The 23,152-nt window shown below is 37.2% G+C and overlaps 1 protein-coding gene across 2 annotated transcripts; it reads right to left on the bottom strand.

Annotated features, from left to right (window-relative positions):
* Nucleotides 1-22,094, bottom strand: LOC100888043 (adhesion G-protein coupled receptor G4). Of its 2 annotated transcripts, none has more exons than XM_030987086.1 (17): nt 22,005-22,094; nt 17,270-17,419; nt 16,161-16,346; nt 15,176-15,535; nt 14,292-14,486; nt 13,378-13,490; nt 11,749-11,974; nt 10,617-10,736; nt 9,561-9,682; nt 8,609-8,755; nt 8,011-8,196; nt 6,620-7,003; nt 6,164-6,304; nt 4,171-4,295; nt 3,393-3,676; nt 2,428-2,494; nt 1-1,925 (listed from the first exon to the last, which is right to left on the bottom strand). In XM_030987086.1, the coding sequence occupies exons 2-17, from the start codon at nt 17,349-17,351 to the stop codon at nt 1,424-1,426; spliced, it is 3,240 nt and encodes a 1,079-aa protein (XP_030842946.1). In that variant the 5' UTR covers nt 17,352-17,419; nt 22,005-22,094; the 3' UTR covers nt 1-1,423. The 2 variants fall into 2 exon arrangements, with proteins under 2 accessions (XP_030842946.1, XP_030842947.1); XM_030987087.1 differs by lacking the exon at nt 22,005-22,094 and adding an exon at nt 17,740-17,824.
* Between the last annotated feature and the right edge of the window lie 1,058 nt (nt 22,095-23,152).

Raw genomic sequence — 23,152 nt, 5'->3', positions numbered from 1 at the left:
TTGTTTTTAAGTTGGTTTATTAGCGTTAGTTAGTTCATATCAACAGTCAAACCGAACGGAAGAAAAAAGGAAAATCACAGCATTCTCTGTTTAACCACTGTTGCACGACAAATGTGCTCCGGTGAAATTTCCCTGCAATCAATTTCCTACTCAAATTGAATTCATAACACAAATTATGGAAGACTGTACCCCAACTGTATCTTTATTGTTAACTCATTTAAGACAATGATGTCGGATCACCAATGCAATTTGACAATAAAGGCTGTTCTTGTTTGTTTGTTATACCTGACTACTAAGAGAGCATATGTATGCTTGTAATTAAGCACACAGGGGACCGATAGCTTTAAGTCATCTCCGAAAGCCCTGGTAATGGGGATTAGTGCCTATACCAAAGAGCACTAGCGCATCGACTTGGTTTCGAAACCGGGACTTCAGGTTACGAGACCGATGCTCACCGATACCACGGAGCCATTGCGCCTCTGTATTCTCATTGGCATAAGAAAATAATAATTCGATAAATAATGGAAGGGGAAAGGTATTTCCTTATCTAAAAATATGGAGCACATTGGCAGCAGCATCATGCAATAGATATAAATATGGTTTTCTAATATTCATAACGTTTCGTTCATAATATGTGTTGAATTAATTGGTGAAAGTTTCATTTGAGTTCTTCAATCTATATATATATATATATATATATATATATAATATCATTTATTATGCTTTCGTCTTGTACACGAGACACAGAACTATCTGTTTGAGCTTGATGGTTTTGCACAAGTTCACTTGACTCCATTAAGATGTGCTCGAGCATCATATGTTAATGTCAAAAGCTGCAGGCGTACGTGTAGGTCACTTCATTTCAATTATAACATATGAATAATCACAATGTAATATATCATAAAAAAGGGAAACAATCCTATTACATAAAACTCTCAAGTAATATTTCCACCGTCTATAGTTGGAATAATAATAACCAACGGAAATTCAATCTTCTACATGTAGATCTGTAACAATAGAAAGACGCGATGAAGTCATAGAGCGGTCCGAATAAACTGCTATAAATGCATCAAAAACACATTTGTGTGTATTTCGACAACCCTATCGTTTAATTTTGTTTACTACTTCTAAGGCTTATTATTCTTATATGTTAGTTTTATACTGTTTTTACATTTGCTAGTGAGCTTTGGTGATATTCCTTATTTTTATTTCCGTGTATTACATTTTCATTCTGTTCAGGACCAGGACGTTAAACAGATTTTGTATATACAATATATATCTGATTCTTGTAATCCTGATTAAATATATTTCAATTAAATTAATAAATAAACAAAAAATTCAAAATCTATTAGTTCTACATGGTATCTTCACCAATCTGCACCAGCATTATCATACGAAGCTCTAGGAAGTCTCTCCGGCGGAGCTAGGCGGAAGTCTCTGGGCGGAATCCGCTGGAGTCCGAGTTGGACAAGGGTCGTATTGCTGAGCTGAGCTTGAACGTGGAGCTGGGTTGTCCAGAACCGGAACTGCCCGCAGAGGGCGTCGTGAAAGATTTAGGTAAGCAGCATTTGAACTGGGAACGCCATATTCTGCGCACCTGAGGCTGTCTGATGCAATAGAGCATGAAGATGAAATACCCCTGCAGAGAGTTCAGTACGGTGAAGAGTCCTTGCACAACCGCACTGGCCGATTGTATGATGCTGAGATAACCAAGAGACCACGTGAGACCCATTAGAATCATGATGCAAACTGCGTTCTGGAAACGTCGAATCCGCTGGCGCTTATCTGCCGAGTCAAGGTGTCTTCCTTTCATAGTTTTGTTCAGTCGCATGATGACCCGAACAAAGATGACAAAGTTGAAGATCATGACGACACCAATAGGTATCAGGAGACCACCAACCAGAGGCCAGAAGGCAGGGAAGCAACTGTAACACAATATATAAATCAAATAAAACATCATCTTACTCGGGTTTCTGTTTTTGAATTTAGTTTATAACACGATCACCAAGACTTGAGATAAATGTGCATCTCCTTCTGGAATGTGTGAACATTACAATGATTAAATGATAATAATAATAACAATATTAACAACAATTTCAAGGATGATAATGTTACATTTAGTATAAAGCGTCTTTTTATTAGCCCATAAACGAGAAATGCTATTAATCAAAAAAAGAGAAAGAACATTATCATAGGAAGCTTATATTTAGGTTTTTAATTAGAAAGTGTTCCTTTCACCATTGAGTCCATTGCGCATGTCCATAATCAACATTAACATACATGAATATGTATAAGGTTCGTAAACAATCGCATATGAGATATATAGCATAATGCAGAAGTGATGTCAATTGCACTACCTTCGACGGCGGAGGAATAAAAAAAAAAACCTGATGTGTAAACAAATATATTCTGCATGATAAAACTTACAAATCCGTCTGTGCGTAATACTGTCTCGAAGCACCTGCAGTAATCCCGACTATTAACAAAGGGCAACCTACAAAAAGAACAAACAATTTGAATGTGTGAAAGTTCCTAATAGTCCTTTTCTTCCTCTCCCCATCTATTCCCTCTTCTTTCTTCTTTTCTATTTCTGTTTTTCGTTCTTTCTTTCTTTATTCTTTCCTTTCGTTCTCTTAGTCTTAGCAAGTGGCATACATATATTTATCATTTGCTCATCCATTCCGACTTTGCTATTGATATTTATTATATCTTATGTTTTTATTCTTGTAAATTTCATTGAATTAGCTTATAATGTGTAATAATAATTTGTTGCGATTATGCTACTTGATTGTATTTTATCTTCCTTAAGTGCATTGAGTTGAAATGAAATAAAATGGAACGAAATGAAATTAAATAAAATGAAATAAAATGAAATAAAATGAAATGAAATGAAATGAAAAGAAATGAAATGAAATGAAAAGAAATGAAATGAAATGAACTAAAATAAATTTTAAAAAATAAATTTAAAAAACGGGTTCAGGAATGTCTCTAGAACAGTTCTACTACATAAGTAAAAGGACTTCTTTGGAACTAAATCCCTTGGCAACAATCATGAAAGGTGTGAAATATAGTTTCCCCACATTAAGATTTAGAGGCTAGAAGTGGTGGTGGGTGGAAGTAATAGTACACTAACTCGCTTTATCGGCGCCCCAACGATCAGATACATCTTCGGAAAACCGAGTAAAGCCAAATACAGCGAATAACGCACGATGAATATTGTTATCTCTTTTTGTATTGCGTCGCAACTGCTGTTGATATATCCATTTAAGAAATATTGCTGTGGATACAATTATCCACGGAATGAGGGAATGAGGGAGGGAGAGGGGTAACCCATGCACCACCCCCTTCTAGTGACGCCCTTGTATTAATGCATGGAGCAGATGAAAGCTTACCCCAAGCGATCAACGAAGCTTTCTTCATAAACTGTGGCAAATAGGAATTGAGGACCAGTACGAAGAGACTATGCATGTTGAAGCCCTCTACGGCCATCCAGAAAATGGATGCCAGGGTGAAATAATGGAGGAATGCAGCCAGGATCGAGCAAGGGAGAGGGGTGAGCTCAGTCACATCTCGCTTAGTGTCCACTGATATCATCACTAAAAACACCACATAGAGTCCTAGTAAAGCACAGCAGAGGGATAGGAGGATCTGGTTGGGTTTCCGGTCTCGAAGCTTCCTGGGAGAGGAGAAAATGAGACCAGAAGAATGGTGTATATACTCTGCGAATACTGCATTATCATAATAAAATAACTAAACTCATGAACAAATTTACGATTTCCTTAAATCCTCTAAAATTACCTTTAATCGAACATGTGGAAGTCTCAAGCTAACTTGGGACTTATAGAATAACTATTTTTGTAGAAGAGAAGTTTTTAATTTCTCTCAGTTTAGATTTGGGGTGGGGTTCGGGCTTAGGTTAGGGGAATGACATTCTTTCTCATTACCTAACCGTTGACAGCCTTATTCCGAAACGGTTGGTGGTGATCAATAAGATCGTCTTCGTAATAACATTCAATTCAGTTATTATACGTAAATGTCTATAAATGCAACAAAGAAGAATGCTAATTTAAGCGGGTTCAAATTCTTCTCCATGTGTTGAACCAGAATGGTTTCTAATTATTTGTAATGACAATGTAACATAATAATGTGGCACTTGATAATGGTACTCACTTGTTTGTGCCATATGTCAAGATTGTCAGGACAAGACCCCATATTGATATCAGGCAACCAACATAGCTAATGATTTCAAGGATGAAATCTGCTTCAACTGATAATTTTTCTCCTCCATAGAAATCCTGTAACGGAAAGAAAAATGAAGGTTTGAAATGTTATCTATTCTAAAATCGTCCACTTTAATAAACAAAGGTTAGCCCTTATTTTTGTTATTTGAATGTCAAATCTCGCGTGTACCTTATAGGATTAATAACTATAATGATAATAAAATGATTGGGTCTCATTTACCCAAAATAGCCACAAAGAAACAATATTGCACGCTGATTCTCCATCGGTGAAGTTTCAGTTTAAGTTTTATTTTTCATTTCCAACAGAAAAGTAATTTTGACAAGAAATCAGATATACAATTCAACATTCAATAATATAAATTTTATATGGTTTACAGTTGTGAAATAGAAAGTATACATAAATATCTAGTATAATGTTTTTTTAAAGTTTTGTTTCAGATAAACCTGTGGAAGTGACGAAATATACAGAGGAAAAGCAATATGCTACCGCTATTAAACTAGATTAAAGAAAGAGAATCAAATACATGATTTTATTCCCTGGGAAAAGAAGCTCGTGTGTTTGATAATTATTATTATTGCCCCTGTGTTTCCAGCTATCCATTTAAAAATCCCTGGGTTGAGAAGGACAAATGTGAACATAACACTTTGCACAAAGATGGAGGCACATAAAAGGATCGAATCGTGACTATGACCTCTCGTATGTGAGTTAATAGTACAGAATCTGGCCATTTAATAGCTAATAATCTCAACCACCGTGATCTCCACCTACTTCCTGCAAGCCGAGGATGACGTGATCTCCGAACGTCAAAGCCCTTAGGCTGGGCGTCCCAGTTCATTGATAACGCCATATTCATTTTTTTTATTCGGAAAATAAAACCAAACAAAACCAAACAAAACCAAACCAAAAGAGATATTGAAGAAATAAACCCACTTTGTACACCTTTGATAAAGACACGAAACTTTGGGTCTAGACATTTTCATTTTCAAATGTAGTTGATAAACCGTTAGATACTAACAACTTAAAACCGTTCGTGCCCATTAAATCAAATGAGTTATACGATGGCCTTTTTAAAATCTTGGTTTTCATTATCCGTAAACACCCAACCTGTCTTTTTTGTTTCAGTTATTTTTTCCCATTCCAGTTTTTAAAAGTATGCAAATACAAATAATACATACCTTTTTAAGGTAAGCAAGTGACAAAGGGGGAAATAAGATAATAAACAAGAAGAATGAACAGGAAAAACAAAAGCAAACTTAAGTTGCTTTTCAGGGTTAATCCCCAAAATAATTATATCACATTGTAAACATAGTAAACCAAAATGGGGGGGGGGGCGGTCATTTTAACGACCATTGCTGAGCTACGATGAGAATTGCATATTTAACAATGAGTGTTTTTTTCAAACAAATTCGTTTGAAAGCTTTGGGGTGATACAAAGTCTTTAAAGTCATCTGTTAATCCATTACAGAGGATTTGGCCTATGTACCTCACACTTTGTTGGTCGTTGGGAAGTTTTAACGAATATAGAATATAGTTTATGAAAGCTTTTGGGGTTGTTTTATGGATGCAATCTTTTGATATACAGTCAAACTTGTCTATACCGACCACCCAATGGAAACACAAAAAGGAGCCTTTGTAGACAGGTGGTCTTTGTAGACAGGTTCCTTTAGTACATGATTCAATGATAAACCATTTTCAAGGGAAACAACAAATGTGGCCTCTGTAGACAGGTGGTCTTTGTAGACAAGTTGTCACTAAAGCAGGTTTGACTGTATATCAGTCACTATACTTTTTAGGCAAAGACACGTCAACATATTTTAACATAAAATCTCGACCGGCAGATTTAGCCTGCTCAATTCAGTAACAAGGTTGAGAATGAATCAGTGTACGTGAAGATATTTCAGACGAAGAGTTTAACACGTACCATGAGAATTCCGAAGTTAGTCAGATGATTACACTCGCATTCAATCATGTCACTACTCTCATTACTCGTCTTGACACATCCACGTTGAGACCAGGCATTTTCGTCAAAGTCCCAGGATACACACGAAGCATTGGTCCCATTCTGAAAAAAAAAGATAAAGTAGAAATTCTCGACAATGAAATACGATATAATTCATTGTTAGTGTAAATTGGTCTTGTTTTGTTGATGAATCTATGAAGTTCTCTGCTGCATTTACACCAACAAAAATATTCATCAGAGTCAAAAGTTTACATCATATTTAATAGATTTGTCTTACGTTTCCTCGCACCGCCACCCTCAATTCATTTCTGTCCATTTTTAGCATTTTCTTCATATCAATTCGTCTCATTTTACAAATACGCGAAGCGATTCTGTATTTCCTATAAGATCAATACATTAATTGTCCAATCTACTCACTGGATTCACAGGAGTAAACGATATCCTGACTGGTTCGCTCAAATCCTCCACCTTCTCGTTATTGATAGACGCAGATATGATCCTCGAATTCAAGGTTCGGTTGAATTCTTCCTCATCTTTGTTCAACTGTGCAATCCCCGTGTCCTGGAACAGAGATGGCACGCGATACGTCGTGATGACGAGACGCCCTCTGCGTCCAGAGAACTTGTCCGCTAAACCAGATGGGAGAAAGAGTGTAGCCTGTGCTTGGGTGGCTTCTGGCTCTTCCGTTCGGTCACCTCTTTCAACGTTGAAGCCTTGGTCAGAGATGCTCTCATCGTCATCAGTGACAGCCATGAAGACAGTATAACCCTGGCTTATATCATCCGGGCTCACATCAAGTACCTGAAACGGATAGACCAAATGAGGGAGTGTTTTTTTTAAAGATATTGTGCAATTGCGAACAATCCTCATTTTAGGTATGAATAGAAAATTATTGATAGCTGGTCACATAAAAATTCCCTGCAAGGAGAGCCCCAAATAGGCAAATAAAATTGGTTCGCTACTGCTCAGATGAAGTTATTTATCTCTAATCTATAGAAAATAAAAGAAATTATACGTTTTTAACATGTATAACATTCCAAATATGGAAGTATGAAAGTGAGTACTTATATTGGAGAAAAGTGATATTGCATAACAGAACAGCAACTAGATCTAGAAGCTAGCCTGACTCTACAAGAATCATTTCAAAATCAAAGAAGTTGTGTCGGCGAAATACTTCCAAGAACATCGTATATGGGAGCTAGGTGTATTCTTCAAATCGTGTAATTGGTAGTGAAAAGAATTAACGACATAATGACAAGCGAACATATTACGTATTCCTCCATGATCGTGCTCAATATGACACTTTACTACAGTTGCCATTGGTACTTCGGTCAAGGGGCAATTCCCATGTATGGTTTTCTGTGTGATGTTTAGTTTTGTTTATCAGGTACTGACAGCGATTTTAATCGAGGTTGATAATTTGATGAATTCGTTGAACATTGACAAAACTCCTATCAGACATGGCGTACAAGAAGGTTCGTTGAGTTGTTAACCCTTTTGTACTCGACCCAGGTGAAGAAAATGGATACCAGGTAAGAATTAATGCATTGAAATGCTAGAGCGCCATAACGACCGCCATGATAAAACCGGAGGAATAACTGTTGAACGCCAGGAGTGTAAAGTTTGACAGACATAAGCGCTATACAAGAACCCACTATTATTGTTATTATTACAAATACCTCATCGTTCAATCGCTAATATGAAATCCAACGTAGAATGTAAAATCTGATATGGAACGTTTTTCTGAACTTATATTGCATGTCTCTTCCTCTAAAATCAATTGAAAATACACAAACTGTCTTCCCTACCTCAGCGGCAACGTTGGCTTCTACGAACCGGCTACTGCCATTTGTGCCAACTTCTACGACAGCTAGCTGTGCTTCGAGAGCCAATAGAACACGGCTGGGCGAGCTATTCTCTTCCTCGGCCATACCAAGCTGTTCGTCAGGTAAGGCTGCGATGTTATCTACAATTTCTACAATAGATTCAGTCACCTATGGTTCCAGAAAATGAAATATCAGTTCATTAACACGCAACATTTGCAATAGTATCGTGACAGAAAAATGCTGAAGACCGTTCCCCATTCCCTAAGTGCTTGTAAATGACTTATGCAAGTTTAACCTTAACAACTCAAGATATTACTATAAATCTCGTGAACCGAGACTAACATTGTGGAAGGAAAATTTTAAAAATTTATAATAAATAGAAAAGGGTCCCATAAACTTATTTTTTTCTAGGCACTTTTAGATATGAAATACCGACTAGAGCAGTATAACCGTACTATAGTTCAAGAAAAGTTTATTCACTATTCAGTTAAGGGGCTCCTCACAGCATCCAGCTGTAGCAGCAGTTAAAAAATAAAATGATTATATAAATAAACCCAAACTACTAAAAAACGATACCCACCTGTGTTTCTGTAGAATTTATTCCAGTAATATCCTCTAGAAGTTTTGCAACTACATTGATACCCTCTAGGGTGATGTTCTGGCCCCTGCTTGTGACGTCTTCCAACTCTTCAGCGACTTGTGCTGCGTTATCTGAAGTGATTACTACCTGCGAAACCAAATGTAGGATTATATAAAACAGGATAAAATGTAAGCGAATGGCGAGTAAAGAAACGTTTACCCTAAGATGGTTGTACACTTGTACTTTATAGATATGAATGGAACTGCTTATTATACTCCCCTAAACAAAGGAAAAGGAAAAAAGAAAAAGATGAGAAAGGTGACATTGTCCATGTCATCGCCGCTGCACTGAGAGGTAACTTTAACATGTTCAAAGTGCTATTACATAGAGAGAGGGAGAGAGAGAGAGAGAGAAGGATAAAGCGACAGAGAAACAGAGTAAAATATAGAGAGTCATATAGAGAGATATACAGAGAGAGAAAAAGAACGAAAGACAGAGAGAGACAGACAATGAGAGAGAGAGAGAGACAGCGAGATACGGACACAGAAAGAGAGAGAGGGATGAAAAGATAGAGAGACAGAGAGACAGAGAGAGAGAGAGAGAGAGAGTGGGAGGGGAGAGAAAGCTAGCCAAATATGACTACTTTGAGAATAAAATGGGAATGATTTTTTAAACCATAGACCATGGGTTTTCCTCAAGAACTAAATTAAAAATTTTACACTCCAATTTCATTTCAAAATCATTTCTATTCCAATTCCTTTTCATTCCAATTCCATAACTATTTCAATTTCAGTTCAGACTGAATTGTAGAATTATTTAAGACGATTGACAACAAATATAGAATAGGTCTCAATGGCTTCGCCATGATATTGATTCCCCTCCAGATAATTTAGTTTGAATGCCAAAAACGTTGTTTCAAAATTATGATCCTTGAATTTAAGAATATACTGACGTTTTTCAGGATCACAAGAATCTCTTCAGCAGTCAAGTTCCTTCCGCAGTTCATCTCTGGTATTACCCAGTTACATGCACGGGTATAATCCCCTTCACATACACCTTCTACAGCCTGATTTCCTGTAAAACAAAAGTTTAATATTGATAAAGAAACGTTCCAGTAGTTCATAGAGGTGTCGTAGTCGTCGAGTGGTTTAAGCCCTTGACTGTAAATGCAAAGGTCGTGAGGTTCGACCCCCTACACTGTACTTATGTAATTTGGCAAGGCATTCATCTATATTTGCTACCCCATACCCAAGTGGAGAGAGAAACGGGGACTTGGTAGGATGAAGAAAGCCTTAGTGATAGAAATTGCTTATCCCCTCAAGGTGACCATTCCCACTCCCCAGGGAGTGGAAATGGTGCCATTCTTATGTGTGAATTAACTTAGTGACTGAGGTTATTACATTATTGAATAATTAAGTAAGCAATTAATTATATCATAGGAAGCTTCTAGGCCACTGATTGGTCAAAACTGCAGGCATGATATTCACTACTGACTACTCGGCAGTATAGCGCAAAATATTGACCGGTCATAGTTATTCTACTTGGGCATACTATGCCAGGTCAAAGGCTGCCGACCGATTTTGGACTCGCCGCCCAGTGACCGACTGATCTCCCAGCGGCCACCGGGCGGCCACCGGGCGGCGACTGCTCGACAGCCTTTGACCTAGCGGCTTCGATTTTTGGCCTAAATCGCTCGACGGTGAACACTCGATTAGGTCGGCGCCCGGGCGGCGATCGCCCGGTAACCGAGCGTAGTTTGGGGGCGAGTGAAAGTGAGCAGGCGCCGCCCGAAATTTAACTCCGCGCTAAAATTTCAGCAGCGACCGAGCGATGCCTTAAAAACAAGCGGTGCTTGGGCGACCGCCGCTCGGTGGCCGGGCGAAATTGGCTAAAAACTCGCCGCTCGGCCGCCGAGCAGGCAACTTTGGGGTAATGTGACCATAGCATTAGTCTTTAATTCCCCCAAAACAAGCATCCAGATCCAGATAAAGCTTTGGATTTGACTAACCTCTCTTTGTATAGTATGGACAGGTGGCGTTGGTTGAGTTAGCTCTACCGTTGATGTAGCCGCTCTCAAACATTGCTATCGATCCGTACGCTGTCACGACGGTTGCCGATGGACAGGTCACTGTCAAATAAAACATATGGACAAGGGTGAGTAATTCAAGAGGAGATTTTTAATTCAAATGTTTCATTTCCCCCTTTGAAGTATCGTACTCTGCTCATACTTTTGATTTGAATATTTTTGTTATCGTAATACAATAGTGGCACAATGTGCTGATCAAATGATAATGAATGACCACACTTCGGAAAACGTGGGTGTAATCTATGATGGATGGATGAAACCATCGCATACTTTGAACTTCTTTATTTCAGTAGGGATTTATGAATATTTTGAATGGTGCAAATTCCTGATAGTTCATTAGAGTCTTTCGTTGCTTTATTCAGGAAATACCATGTATATAAACACGATCGATCGCAAAACAAAATCAAGAAGTCAAACTGAGGCATTTAAAATTGTCCATCTTCCTATTTAAATATGTGAACATCAAAATAACGTATTACGTCTTCTGAATATGATTTTGATTGGATATACAACTGGGTATTGGAATCGGCAAAGGGTTGATTTCCTTGAAGTCTGTGCAATCGTATCAATACAAAAATTTAAAATAATCACTATTTCGCATATCTCTCTTTCTCTCTCTAAGTGCCATATCGTTTGACTTTGGCGATCATACTGTTCCACAACCCTCGGCTCCTAGCCTTCTGTATTAGTACCACTCCCAGTTCTTTCACTCCTCTCTCTTCCAACAATTTCTGCAGACTGTCCTTCCAAAGTATCCTGCTTCTTCCCCTACTCCTTCTTCCCATAATTTTCCCTGTCAAAGCAAGATTCTCTAGGCCTTCTTTACGTGTAATGTGACCCATGAACTTCAACTGCCTAATCAACATCTCACGTATCATTTTCCTTTGCACTCCAGCTCGTGTCAGAACTTCCTCATTACTAACTTTGGCAGTCCAGGGGATTTTCATCATTCTTCTTAAAAACCAAATTTCGCAACTTTCCAAAGCCTTTTAGTATCAGATGCTAAAGTCCATGTTTCACTACCATACATACGTTACATACAGTTCGTATTTACCTGTACTAAATGTTCGAATTGAGTCTGGGTCCATATATGTCGGGTCCGCCTCAGCAATATCTACCAAAGTAGCATGGATTATGGATAAGCGTTCCATATCTTGAAGGGTACTTCTGTTGACTACATCTATGACTACAGAGAACTCAGCAATGATGCTACCTGCAAAGAGGCGGTTGACTGTCACCGATACTGTCTCTGTAAAGCGATTCATCAGAGGCACTTGTATCTGAAAGCAACACAAAAAAGAACTCATAGGCTTTTTAACAAGAAGCGCCCCTCAGCAAATAGTACTATTGGAGTCAACGAGGCCCATAGTTTAACCGTACATCGAATAGAAGGCATGGTATATTTGTTTTATATCCTGCATCAAAAAATTATTTTTAAAAAAACAAAAAAACAAAAAAACATTTTTGGGAAAAAAAAATTCAGAACAAAAAAAATGTCAAATTTTATCTTAAAAGATTTAAAATATTTTGTTTTCATTAAATTAAAATTTGAAAAAAAAAATTGATTCAATTCCAAAAAAACTCCCAAATAGTAAACCAAAATAGTACTCTCATATAGTACTTTCTAAAAATAGGTCAAATATTTCTGGTCATGTGACGAGCCCTCAACCAATCAAAAGCCAACAAATTTTTGATGCAGGATATAATAAAAAATAATAATAATAGTAATTATGATGATGATGATGATGATAATAGTAACAATAATAAAAAAAATAACAACAATGATGATCTTTTTTTTTCTTCAGGGTAGCGCCGTCAGTTTCAATACTGTTCTCCCTAAGGGCCCTGCAATCATTTACATTTACCCCGGCTTTAGCCAATCTACCGTGATAAGGCACACGAGCATTCAAGAAATGTCTTTCTACCGGGTATCCAGTTACTACACCTGGGTGGAGAGTGACAAAGGTAGATATGTGTTGCCTATGGACATGAACCATGTGATTCACAGTCCAGCGACGTATCCACTAGAGCATGGCATTTAAAATGGAAAAATGTAGAAAGAGAGAGCAAGATAGAGATGGAAGGCAACACGAAAAGATGATACGGACCTCTTCGACATCTACCCTCTACTCGATGGTTCTTTTCTCTAGAATGTCAATAACTGTTCCATTGCCCCTGTCACTTTTGTTTGACCCCTCCCCCAAACCTCCCCAACCACCCTACACCCTCCTCCAGTGAAACTTATGTACCCACGATGATTGGACCTTACTACACTACCCATACAAATATCATACAGATATCAAAACACTGACAGCAACAATTAGACACTGTGCTGTGGAAAATGTATAGTTTAGATGAAGATGGTAAATATGATATATATATTTACCATCTTGGTAATGAGTATAAATGCATTGCCAAAGGACACGAGTGCATTGGCGAGACCACTGCTCTGCCACTGAGCCGTCGCACCTCCTCAAAATACTTATATGAACTATATATAACTATATATATATATATATATATATATATCGGAATAGTTTTAGAAAGAAATCTTTGACATGGGCATATTCCAAACGAAGAAATAAATGTGACTGTAATTGTGCTTGACAGAACGGTTTATTCTGAAGAGCAAGATATGAAGTAGATGAAATGGATTCAATCATGAACAAGAAAACATACTTACATAATTCACCAATTCTGCTACGATTTGAGTGAAATAGGGAGATGTTCTATCTGTCAGGCTACTGACGAAAGTCTTATTAAGAAATGTTGCGACTACAATGTACGTATCAACAGCTGAAAACAAAATAAGGAGAGAATGAGTTAATTAGTAACTAAATCTAGGCATACACCGTATTAACGTATAAGGTTGCCTTGGCAGGGGCGGCTCAAGGGTTTCGTAAAATGGGGGATTTAGTCCCTCTAAAAGTAATCTGACAAGAAAAAGAAAAAGGATTAAGATGAAAAAGCAACAACAAGTGTGTGTGTGTGTGTGTTTGGGTGGTAGATACACAGAATTTTCGACATGGAAAACAGAACGATTGGGGGTCCGGACTCCCCTGACTTCCCCTCCCCATGCTTTTTCAACCTTCTACTTTTTAAAATGTCAAGTTTTATTTTGAGACACGTAGTGTGCTTGGTCGTACCAATTTATTTTAGAAATTGACATTAAAATTTGACATTGAAATAAAATTCACATCATTTCCTTCTCATTGACGATTTGTGGGAAGCAGTTGTAGTTAGTTAATATAAGTAGAAGTGGGGAGGGGGAGTCCGCACACCCACCCCCCCCCCCCACTCCTCTTTTTTCTGGATGAAATGCATGCTGTTTTTAATAATACGGATCTATGCTCTGCACAATTATTTATCAAGATTGCCATATATTATATTTCCAGAACCCCGAGCTCCCATTACCTACGTTTTGTATATATTTCGATATCCAGATAGATCACTCGCGCCCTCTCAAAACAAAATCAAAACAAAGGCAAAGCTCAACAAATAACGTGAAACAAAAAGAAGAAAACGAAAGTCCTAACAAACACACAAGCAAATAAACAAAAAAAAACAAAGCTGTTTAATGATAGAAGGTACCCTTACCATCGCAATAAGGCAGAGGGTGTGATAGAGCTCCATTACTCTGGCACGTTATAGTCTGATTGCCAATCAACATATACCCCATCGAACATTCTAAGTTACAGGTGGTAGCATAGTCGATGGAACTCCCAGCAATACAGTCTGCGGACGAAGACGATAATAATGACGGGAAAGTCTCCGGGAGTGTGCACACGACATCTGAAGGAAAAGGTTTGAAATATACACATTAAAGGTTGGGTGAAATCCCAATATAAGTTGCTTCTTATTAATTTGCATGGCTGCATACAACTCATATTTTGTTATTCAAACATCTAAATATATTCATAGATTTTTATATATTTAAAAAAAAAAGTTTCTCAGACCTGCTAAGCTCCATCGTAACAAATGCTCCAGATATCATTCATCCTGTGACATCATCTTACAATCATTAGAGACAGTAGTATGTAGCTACATTAGAGCTGACCCCCTGTTTAAAATAGACCATACCTGCTGTAGCATCATCAGGAAATGATAGGTAACATGGAGGTATTGTATGAAAGAATGTAATTCCTTTGTGAGTATGTGCTGAGCTGGGGGAAGTTACATACAACTGTCTCTTGTTAGCTCACTAATGATTGATAGATGACAATAAATTGATAGCTATTAGAATATATAGATATTATATACATTAAACAAAAATATAAATAAATTGATTAATCGTTAATCTAAATTTAAAGAAAAAAAAGAAGCTTTCAAAATAGAAAAAGAATATGGACAAAGTCTGAACAAACTTTAGAGTTGGGCTTGAAAAATTATAATTAAATAAATTTAATAAAATTGGTAACAAATTATAATAATACCATGTTTAAAACAAAATTGAAAGGCCACCAAAATAAGGTCACATCTACCTTTCGTACTGGTAGAAGAAGTTGATATTGATGGTGACGTTGTAGTAGCCAGAGTTGTTGATGGATCCGTTGACGTTGTAGTAGCCAGAGTTGTTGATGGATCCGTTGACGTTGTAGTAGCCAGAGTTGCTGATGGATCCGTTGACGTTGTAGTAGCCAGAGTTGTTGATGGATCCGTTGACGTTGTAGTAGCCAGAGTTGTTGATGGATCCGTTGACGTTGTAGTAGCCAGAGTTGTTGATGGATCCGTTGACGTTGTAGTAGCCAGACTTGTTGATGGATCCGTTGAGGTTGTAGTAACCAGAGTTGTTGATGTTTCTGTTATAGTATATAGAATGGTCGATGGTTCCTCTGTAGTAGCTAGAGTTGTTGATGATGATTGAAAAACAGTACAAACTTCATAAGATATGATTAGCACCAAGAATTATAATAGTCACATAGGCCGATTGACTTTTTGTTTGATACACGTGTCATGAAACCCGAGGAAAACACGACCATCGTTTTGGAAAATTGTGACATTAAACCACTAGCAGTCAGTGGCGTATCAAGACATTTCGGTGCCTGGGGACAACTATGATATTACACACCTCCCCTATCAAACTTTAACGTAACTGTATACAGTCCAACGAACCGGGAGGAATAAGAATACAGTTCCATTGAAGTAAAGATATTATACTCCATTGTCATCATCGAACTATAAATTAGATGAATTCTTCTTGTGTAGGTACTCGTTATACCATATACATTACTAGAATATCTGATGAATTTTCAACACAATTATTGTAATCTGTTTTCGTTCTTCTTTGCTTGTATTTCATGTATCGTCCCTATTTTCACGAAGTGACGGTAGTGAGGAAAATCGTAACTCAAAGTGAATGCAATTTTTTTCACTACCGTCACTTCGTGAAAACAGCGACGGTATATTGATCTTAATCCAAAGAGCGTATCCTAAATATCGATGAATTCATTTGATTTGAATATTTACCTTGACACGAAGGGAGCTGAAGCACCGGCGGAATAGAGTCGATACATTCGACTGTATCATTACCAATCAATGTATACCCCTCATCACATACAAACATACAAATGGTGCCGATGCTCAAAGAACTCTGAGGCAAGCATTCCACTGAGGGCGTTAGCAAGTTGGCAGGAAAACTCGGCACTGTGCAATCTGTATCAGAATAAAGAAAAAAGAACATAAAATATGTATATACGATTTAATAAATTAATATTAATCGAATTCAGGCGTAGGTGCACATTGACTAGTTAAAAAAAGCAAACTATAAAAATACTTTAAAAAAACCTTTTTAAAGGCCAAGTAAAACTTATTCTTTAAAAGTTTCTCGTGTGCAATAAGAAGTTGAGGTTCAATTATTTGATATTTTCCATTTCTTCCTGCTTAAAGTATCTCAGAAACATTTGTGAAGGTTGATACAAAATCTGCTGGATTTTGTTTGAAATGTTACTTATTATATTCCTTTTACTGTAATAACCCTCTAACATCCTGAACAAATTCTCAAACGACAAAGATAATTATTATTTTCTTTGAACGCATCACTGTGCGACACCCTCTAACAGTAAATTCTCCAAACCATTTTAGAATTTTCCCAATCGTTTGTCCATGAAAATAAGACATATGACATGCTTTTAAAAATCTATCAACACTCAAATTTCTGGAATGGTATGGAAAGCCAATTCATTGCTTTGTGACGATTTACAGTCATCTAAAAGCAATTAAATTGTAATAAAATATCGATCAAATCATTTTTTCCCCATTTTTATCGATAATAATGGTCTGTCTTCTCTCGAACATTCAGATTATCTTTAATTGTACATCTAGCATTAAAGTCACTACCTTAGCACCATTTCCTCTATTAAAGATCTGAACAACGTTATCAAGTCCCTTCAACACAGGTCATTATGTGCCAGTCGTGGATTTTATCGAAGATGATGCCCAGTCAGTTTTTGTGCGCTTATGACACTGGTTCAAACAACCAATCTACTGCAGGATAAACAATCCGGAATCGATCATAGCAATTTTCTCTCTAAATACATTTCCTATACCAGAGTTCAAGATTGGCTTTTAATACTGACCTTGTCCGCTAACGCTGTACATTGTGGCAGCGACAAGAAATAATGTCGGAAGAAACATCTTCCCTCCACACAGTCCCGACATGATGTATGCAATTGTCAAAACTATAGAGTCAGATGACCGGCTTCGTTAGATCAACGGTGTGATATATCCTGCAAAAAGCCAAAAAGAAAATATACATGCTTTACAGAAAATATGTATAAAAATGCATACAGACATGTAAAATAAAATGATGTCTACTGTAGGTCCTAGCGTATATCATATATCACTGTTTTGTTGAAAGTGGGTTTTATACACCAAACGAATTTTTTTAGCCAAAATGTGTGTTCCGGAAATGCATGAAAACACTGGTGGGCCCCTAAAACATACGTTTTAGGCACTTTTCGGCACCGATTTTCAAAATTCAGTCCGTGGCTAAGTTTTAAATTTAAGTTTGACCTTGGAATCTACATTTCCTTTTTGGCCTGTGTACCTAACTATTTCTAAGCCGTTCAAACTGCAAACAGACAACATGACACCATTGTGAATCAAGAGCGGTTATGACAGTTCATTGAAAGAAAAACAGACAATTTGCAACTGGTACTTTATGACACGCAGTGGTGGTTTTTCCCTCGGTGCACAGTGCTTGGACACACAATAGGAGGAATATTATTGTATAAATATCAAACGGTTTCACATCCGTGTATTCACACGCCTTCCAAAGAGAGGACAAACCTATTTATATGATGCAAATATTAAATGTTGGGGCGTAGGTATTACACGGGAAAATTAATATTGACAGTGATTCATTATTTCATTTACCTATACCATATATATTGAGTGTTCATAGCTTGTGCATAATAGCATAGTAAGAAATGAACATAAATGAAAAGAGAGACATGATTTTGGTCTCGAATATGAAATTATGAGAAGTGTATCGCTCTTTTAATAGAGTACTATGAATTTCTAATATAGACCTGTATAACACTATTAATATGCCTGACAAAGAAAGCGGACAAAATATACAATTCCTCAGGTAGACAAAGGAACATCCCTTCACTGCTATTATGTAAAAATTTGTAGAACAGGTGTCACATGCATATTCACCTTTTTACATAATAGCAGTGAAGGGATGTTCCCTGGTCTACCTGAGGAACTGTATATTTTGTCCGCTTTCTTTGTCAGTCATGTTCATAGTGTAGACGACTCTCAAACGAAATCTAAATTTAACCGCAATATGCTTTCTTAAGAAGCTTATCTAAAAAAAAGTTACGCTCACAACTCAATCGGTTCTCATATTTTGCTGTGTCTGTTAATCGTATAGGTTTGCTGAGCCCGCTAGTCTTTGAAAAGAACGAGGAAAATTTAATTCCATATTTGCTTCTTATACAACTGGAGTTTGGGGAGAGATTCCGCGCTTCGGACTTTGTTATCATTGTTATGAAATGAAAGAAGCCTAATACCCAAGTCACAGTTATCGTTTATACATACAGAGTTGGCTCATGCAAGGGAAATAAAGTTTACACAATCATATATGTTAAATATAAGCTTGAGTTCTCGTAATGATAGCAAATAAAGTCTTGTTTGTTTTTCTTGTATTGGTTCAAACAATCAATCGTCTGCAAGATAAATAATTCAGGATGAATTATAGCCATGTTCTCTCAACATTCGATTCCCATACCAGAGCTCAAGATCAGCTTTAAAGGTCGACTGTATTTCTGAATTTTGAAACCATTAAAGTGATTGTTTTTGTTCGTTTGTTTGTATGTAGGTACAGTAGGTTTGTCTTTTTTGTTTCAGTTTGTTTGCTATAGGGTTGACAGGTGTGAATAATGATTATGTGGACCTCGAATATCTCAATACTGATGACATGAGGAAGTAGAGAAGAAAAGAAAAGATAGCAAAATGCAATTTAGCATTCCGTTTTCAGTTTTGAAAGTATTGTTTGAAAGCCGATTGTATATCATTCTTCTGCCGCCACAAAAAAAGCAATATACACTAACATGTTTGGAGCACACTTCCTTGTATGATTCTTTAAAGCCCATCTGTACTAGTTTGGCCAGGGGGATTAGACATCCATGCATGGCTACTGACAGGTGGTTATCTCATCAAATCAGCTCTCAATTAACATAAGAAAAAGGGGACAATGGGGGACCAATGGTCACCGATTAGGCATTGTTTTCTATATAGAGGGCGCAAGTATATAAGTAGAGTAGTGGGGCTTTAAGACTCAAATAGAAGTTGATGGCTTCGGATTTTTCTTGTGTTCCCCTGTTTACTGTAAACAATACGGTCCTTCATGACAGTCCTTCTTCCGCAAATAACTGTGTAATGTTTGATGAAATTTAGTATTTATTACAGTTTATCATTTCGTTTTTGAAAGTAACAGTTGTTATATATATTTACTTATTCATGATTCACTGTCAGGAAAATGCTTATTGTATTTTATATTACTATTGTTATCGAAAAACTGTGTATTTTTATGAATGCAGAAGAAAATTAATTCCCATCAAAAATCAAAAATCAAATCAAATACCAGTTTCATCTGTATTTCGCAATCAGTATCCTGTTTCATGAAATTTTTCATCAATTACAAGTTATAAGCTACTGTTATTGTTGCATTTGATTGGTTTATGGCTGTTGATATTGATGACACGTCTCATTAAACAGTGTCCGTGTTTGCTCACTGTGATAATAAAAGTAAAAATAGATACAAAATTATGTAGGCCGTCAAAAAGATTAACGTTAACGTTAACGTAAGCGGACACTTTTTTTTTTTGGGGGGGGGGGAGTCCAAAAAAAAACGCAACGACTCAGCCAGCCAAAAAGTAGCTCATTGGGGGGGGGGGGGGGGGGGGAAGCGGAAACTTTTTTTTTTTTTTTTTGGTCCCAAAAAAATAGGCAACGACTCAGCCAGCTCAAAAGTAGCTCAGTGGGGGGGGGGGGGGGGGGGGGGGGGGAAGCGGAAACTTTTTTTTTTTTTTTTTGGTCCCAAAAAAAATCGCAACGACTCAACCGACCGCTGAATAAGCGGGGGGGGGGGGGGGGTGGTAAGAGGACACTTTTTTTTTTTTGGTCTCGAAAATTTGAAAATTTGACATTTTGCTTCGTTGGGGGGGGGGGGGGTAAGGTCACCTTTCTTAGGTCAGCCATGGGGGTAATTTTTTTGTTGTTTTTTTGTTTAAATAATTAAAAAAAAAAAAAAAAATCAAAAGGGGGGGGGGGGGTTTTAGGTTCTTTTTAAGGGGGTTTACACACATAAAAATACCAAAGGAGGGGGTTTAATCCCCCAAACACCCCCTGCGTACGAGCCTGAGTGTACTGCATGGAATAATACAATCATTGGGCACACTTTATTCACGACGAAAAACATCCTAATATCCCGCAATTTTAGGAGCGGTTCTAAATATTTGTGTCCATTCAACCATGGACCTACTACCCTATCAAACATTTTGAATAGGTAGGTCCTATAAAACAGACGCCTTTGCTTAGTACTGTGACACTCGTAGCCGGATCAGTTCACATTTTGCGATTATTGTTTAAGTATTTTGTTCAACCACAAATATTAGATATGCTGATGACACTGTTTTATTTTCCGAATCAAAGAAAGATTTCCAGAGAATCCTGAATGTAGTTGTAAAAGAAAGTGAGAGAATGGGACTAGAGAACAACTATACCAAGCCAAAGTGCCTTTTGGTCTCCAAGAAGAGCAGTCCAAAATGTAACTTGAAACTGAAAGAACAGATTATTAAACAAGTCTCCTCATTCAACTACCTCGGCACCATGATCACCGAGGATGCCAAATGTGAGACAGAAATCAAGAGAAGGATAGCTCTCGCTAAATCTGCATTTTCAATGTTAGGCAAAATTCTGACAAATCGAACAATGAGTATGAGGACCAGAATAGGGGTATTGAGTTGTTACATCTACCCAGTACTTATGTATTGCAGTGAAACATGGACTTTAGCCTCTGATACTAAAAAGCGTTTGGAAAGTTGCGAAATGTGGTTTTTAACAAGAATGATGAAAATCCCCTGGACTGACAAAGTTAGTAATGAGGAAGTTCTAACACGAGCTGGAGTGCAAAGGAAAATGATACGTGAGATGTTGATTAGGCAGTTGAAGTTCATGGGTCACATTACACGTAAAGAAGGCCTAGAAAATCTTGCTTTGACAGGGAAAATTGTAGGAAGAAGGAGGATACTTGGATGGACAGTCTGCAGAAATTGTTGGAAGAGAGAGGAGTGAAAGAACTGGGAGTGGTACTAATACAGAAGGCTAGGAGCCGAGGATTGTGGAACAGCATGATCGCCAAAGTCAAACGATATGGCACTTAGAGAGAGAGAGATCTTGTTTTTCTTAGACGAGCTCAAAATGCCTTCATAAACCATTTAGAAAACTTCCAACAATCCCAGCTGCTGACTCATTCGTCTACTACTACCACTAGTGAAAATAATAATGATAATGATAATGATAAATATACACGTCACTAACATCATCATCATCATCATCATCATCATAATAATAATAATAATTACATTTATATGGCGCTTTATACAGGCGTTTATAAGCACGCAGGTGGTACGGCTAACTATATAATTATTCATCTTCATCATCATCATCATCATCATCATCATCAACAACAACAACACCATCATCATCATCAACACCATCATCATCATGAATTCAACTCTACTACAAAACAGTTCTGGTATGTTAGGGTATAAATGTCTTAAAGAGCCTTTTTTTTTAGCTTACCCTGTGTAGCCTCTAAAGATATTGAATCCTCTCCCGAAGCTTCGGGTCTGCTAAAGGCTTCAATTCGACGGATCGGAGAAATCAAATGACGATCACTTCACTCAAAGTCTAAAGACTGTTAGTACGGGACGCATGACCTTATAACAAGAAAATTCCATCACCTAGTTTTCTTGTCTTTTTTTCCAAATTAATAATAACGAAGTTTCTCGAAATCCTATACGCGCAAGTGGGCTATTTCATACTTCACGTGTGATGTATATCCTGAAAATTCTATTTCTGTTCGTACGCTCTGATGTCATATACATAAATATGACTACACCCTTTCGTGCAACGTGATCTATTCACCGTCCCACAATTCATCTCTACGCTCTAATGGTTTCAGGACTATACAGTGCGTCCCAGAAAAAACGAAACCGAGAAGTATCGATGTTTTATCATAACTTAATCACAACCATAATTAATGAATGATACATATTTGGATATTTGATAATATACCAGAACAATTTTGATGTAGAGGTTAGTTCATGATGAGTTGAGTTGAGTTGAGTTTATTGGTTTCACATCTCACCTGCAGATATAATACAGATAACAAAATATACATAAAAGATATATTGTTTCATAATTAAAAAAAAATGATTATAGTAATTGACAAGGTAATCAGACTACAAAGTTACATGTCATCACATTTGTTTGACAACTAATATCATTTAAAGGAAACCCAGACAAAAGTATGAACTGTGAAATGTGCAGGAACCTATAGAAAGCAGAGCTTGTAAAGAATAGGTTCCTGGGAGACTCGAAAAAATAACAGGGACAGAAAATGTTTACTGTAGAGAGAAGTACACAATTAAAATTAAGTCAGTAGTAATTTGACAAATAATTGTTTGCGAGTTCAATAAAATACAATACAGAAAAAAGGGGGAAAAGAAATACACTAAAACGAAGAGGAGTAACGAGCCAATAAATAGCAGAGTATGCACCTAATTCCACCAAATGTTTGCACCACCTGAACGTTTACAAAAACCGAACACTAGAAGTCATGAATTATTCATTCCTTTCATGCTAAAATGATGATGATGATATATGGTGGTCCTACACTCAAACCGGCAATCCTTGATCAGGTACACTAAGAATTTTTTTTCCCTTCT

Source organism: Strongylocentrotus purpuratus, unplaced genomic scaffold, assembly GCF_000002235.5.
Source record: "Strongylocentrotus purpuratus isolate Spur 01 unplaced genomic scaffold, Spur_5.0 spur5_scaffold_16, whole genome shotgun sequence".
Taxonomy (NCBI): domain Eukaryota; kingdom Metazoa; phylum Echinodermata; class Echinoidea; order Camarodonta; family Strongylocentrotidae; genus Strongylocentrotus; species Strongylocentrotus purpuratus.
The sequence above is the reverse complement of the archived record's forward strand: the minus strand, read 5'-3'. Positions and strand labels throughout refer to the sequence as shown.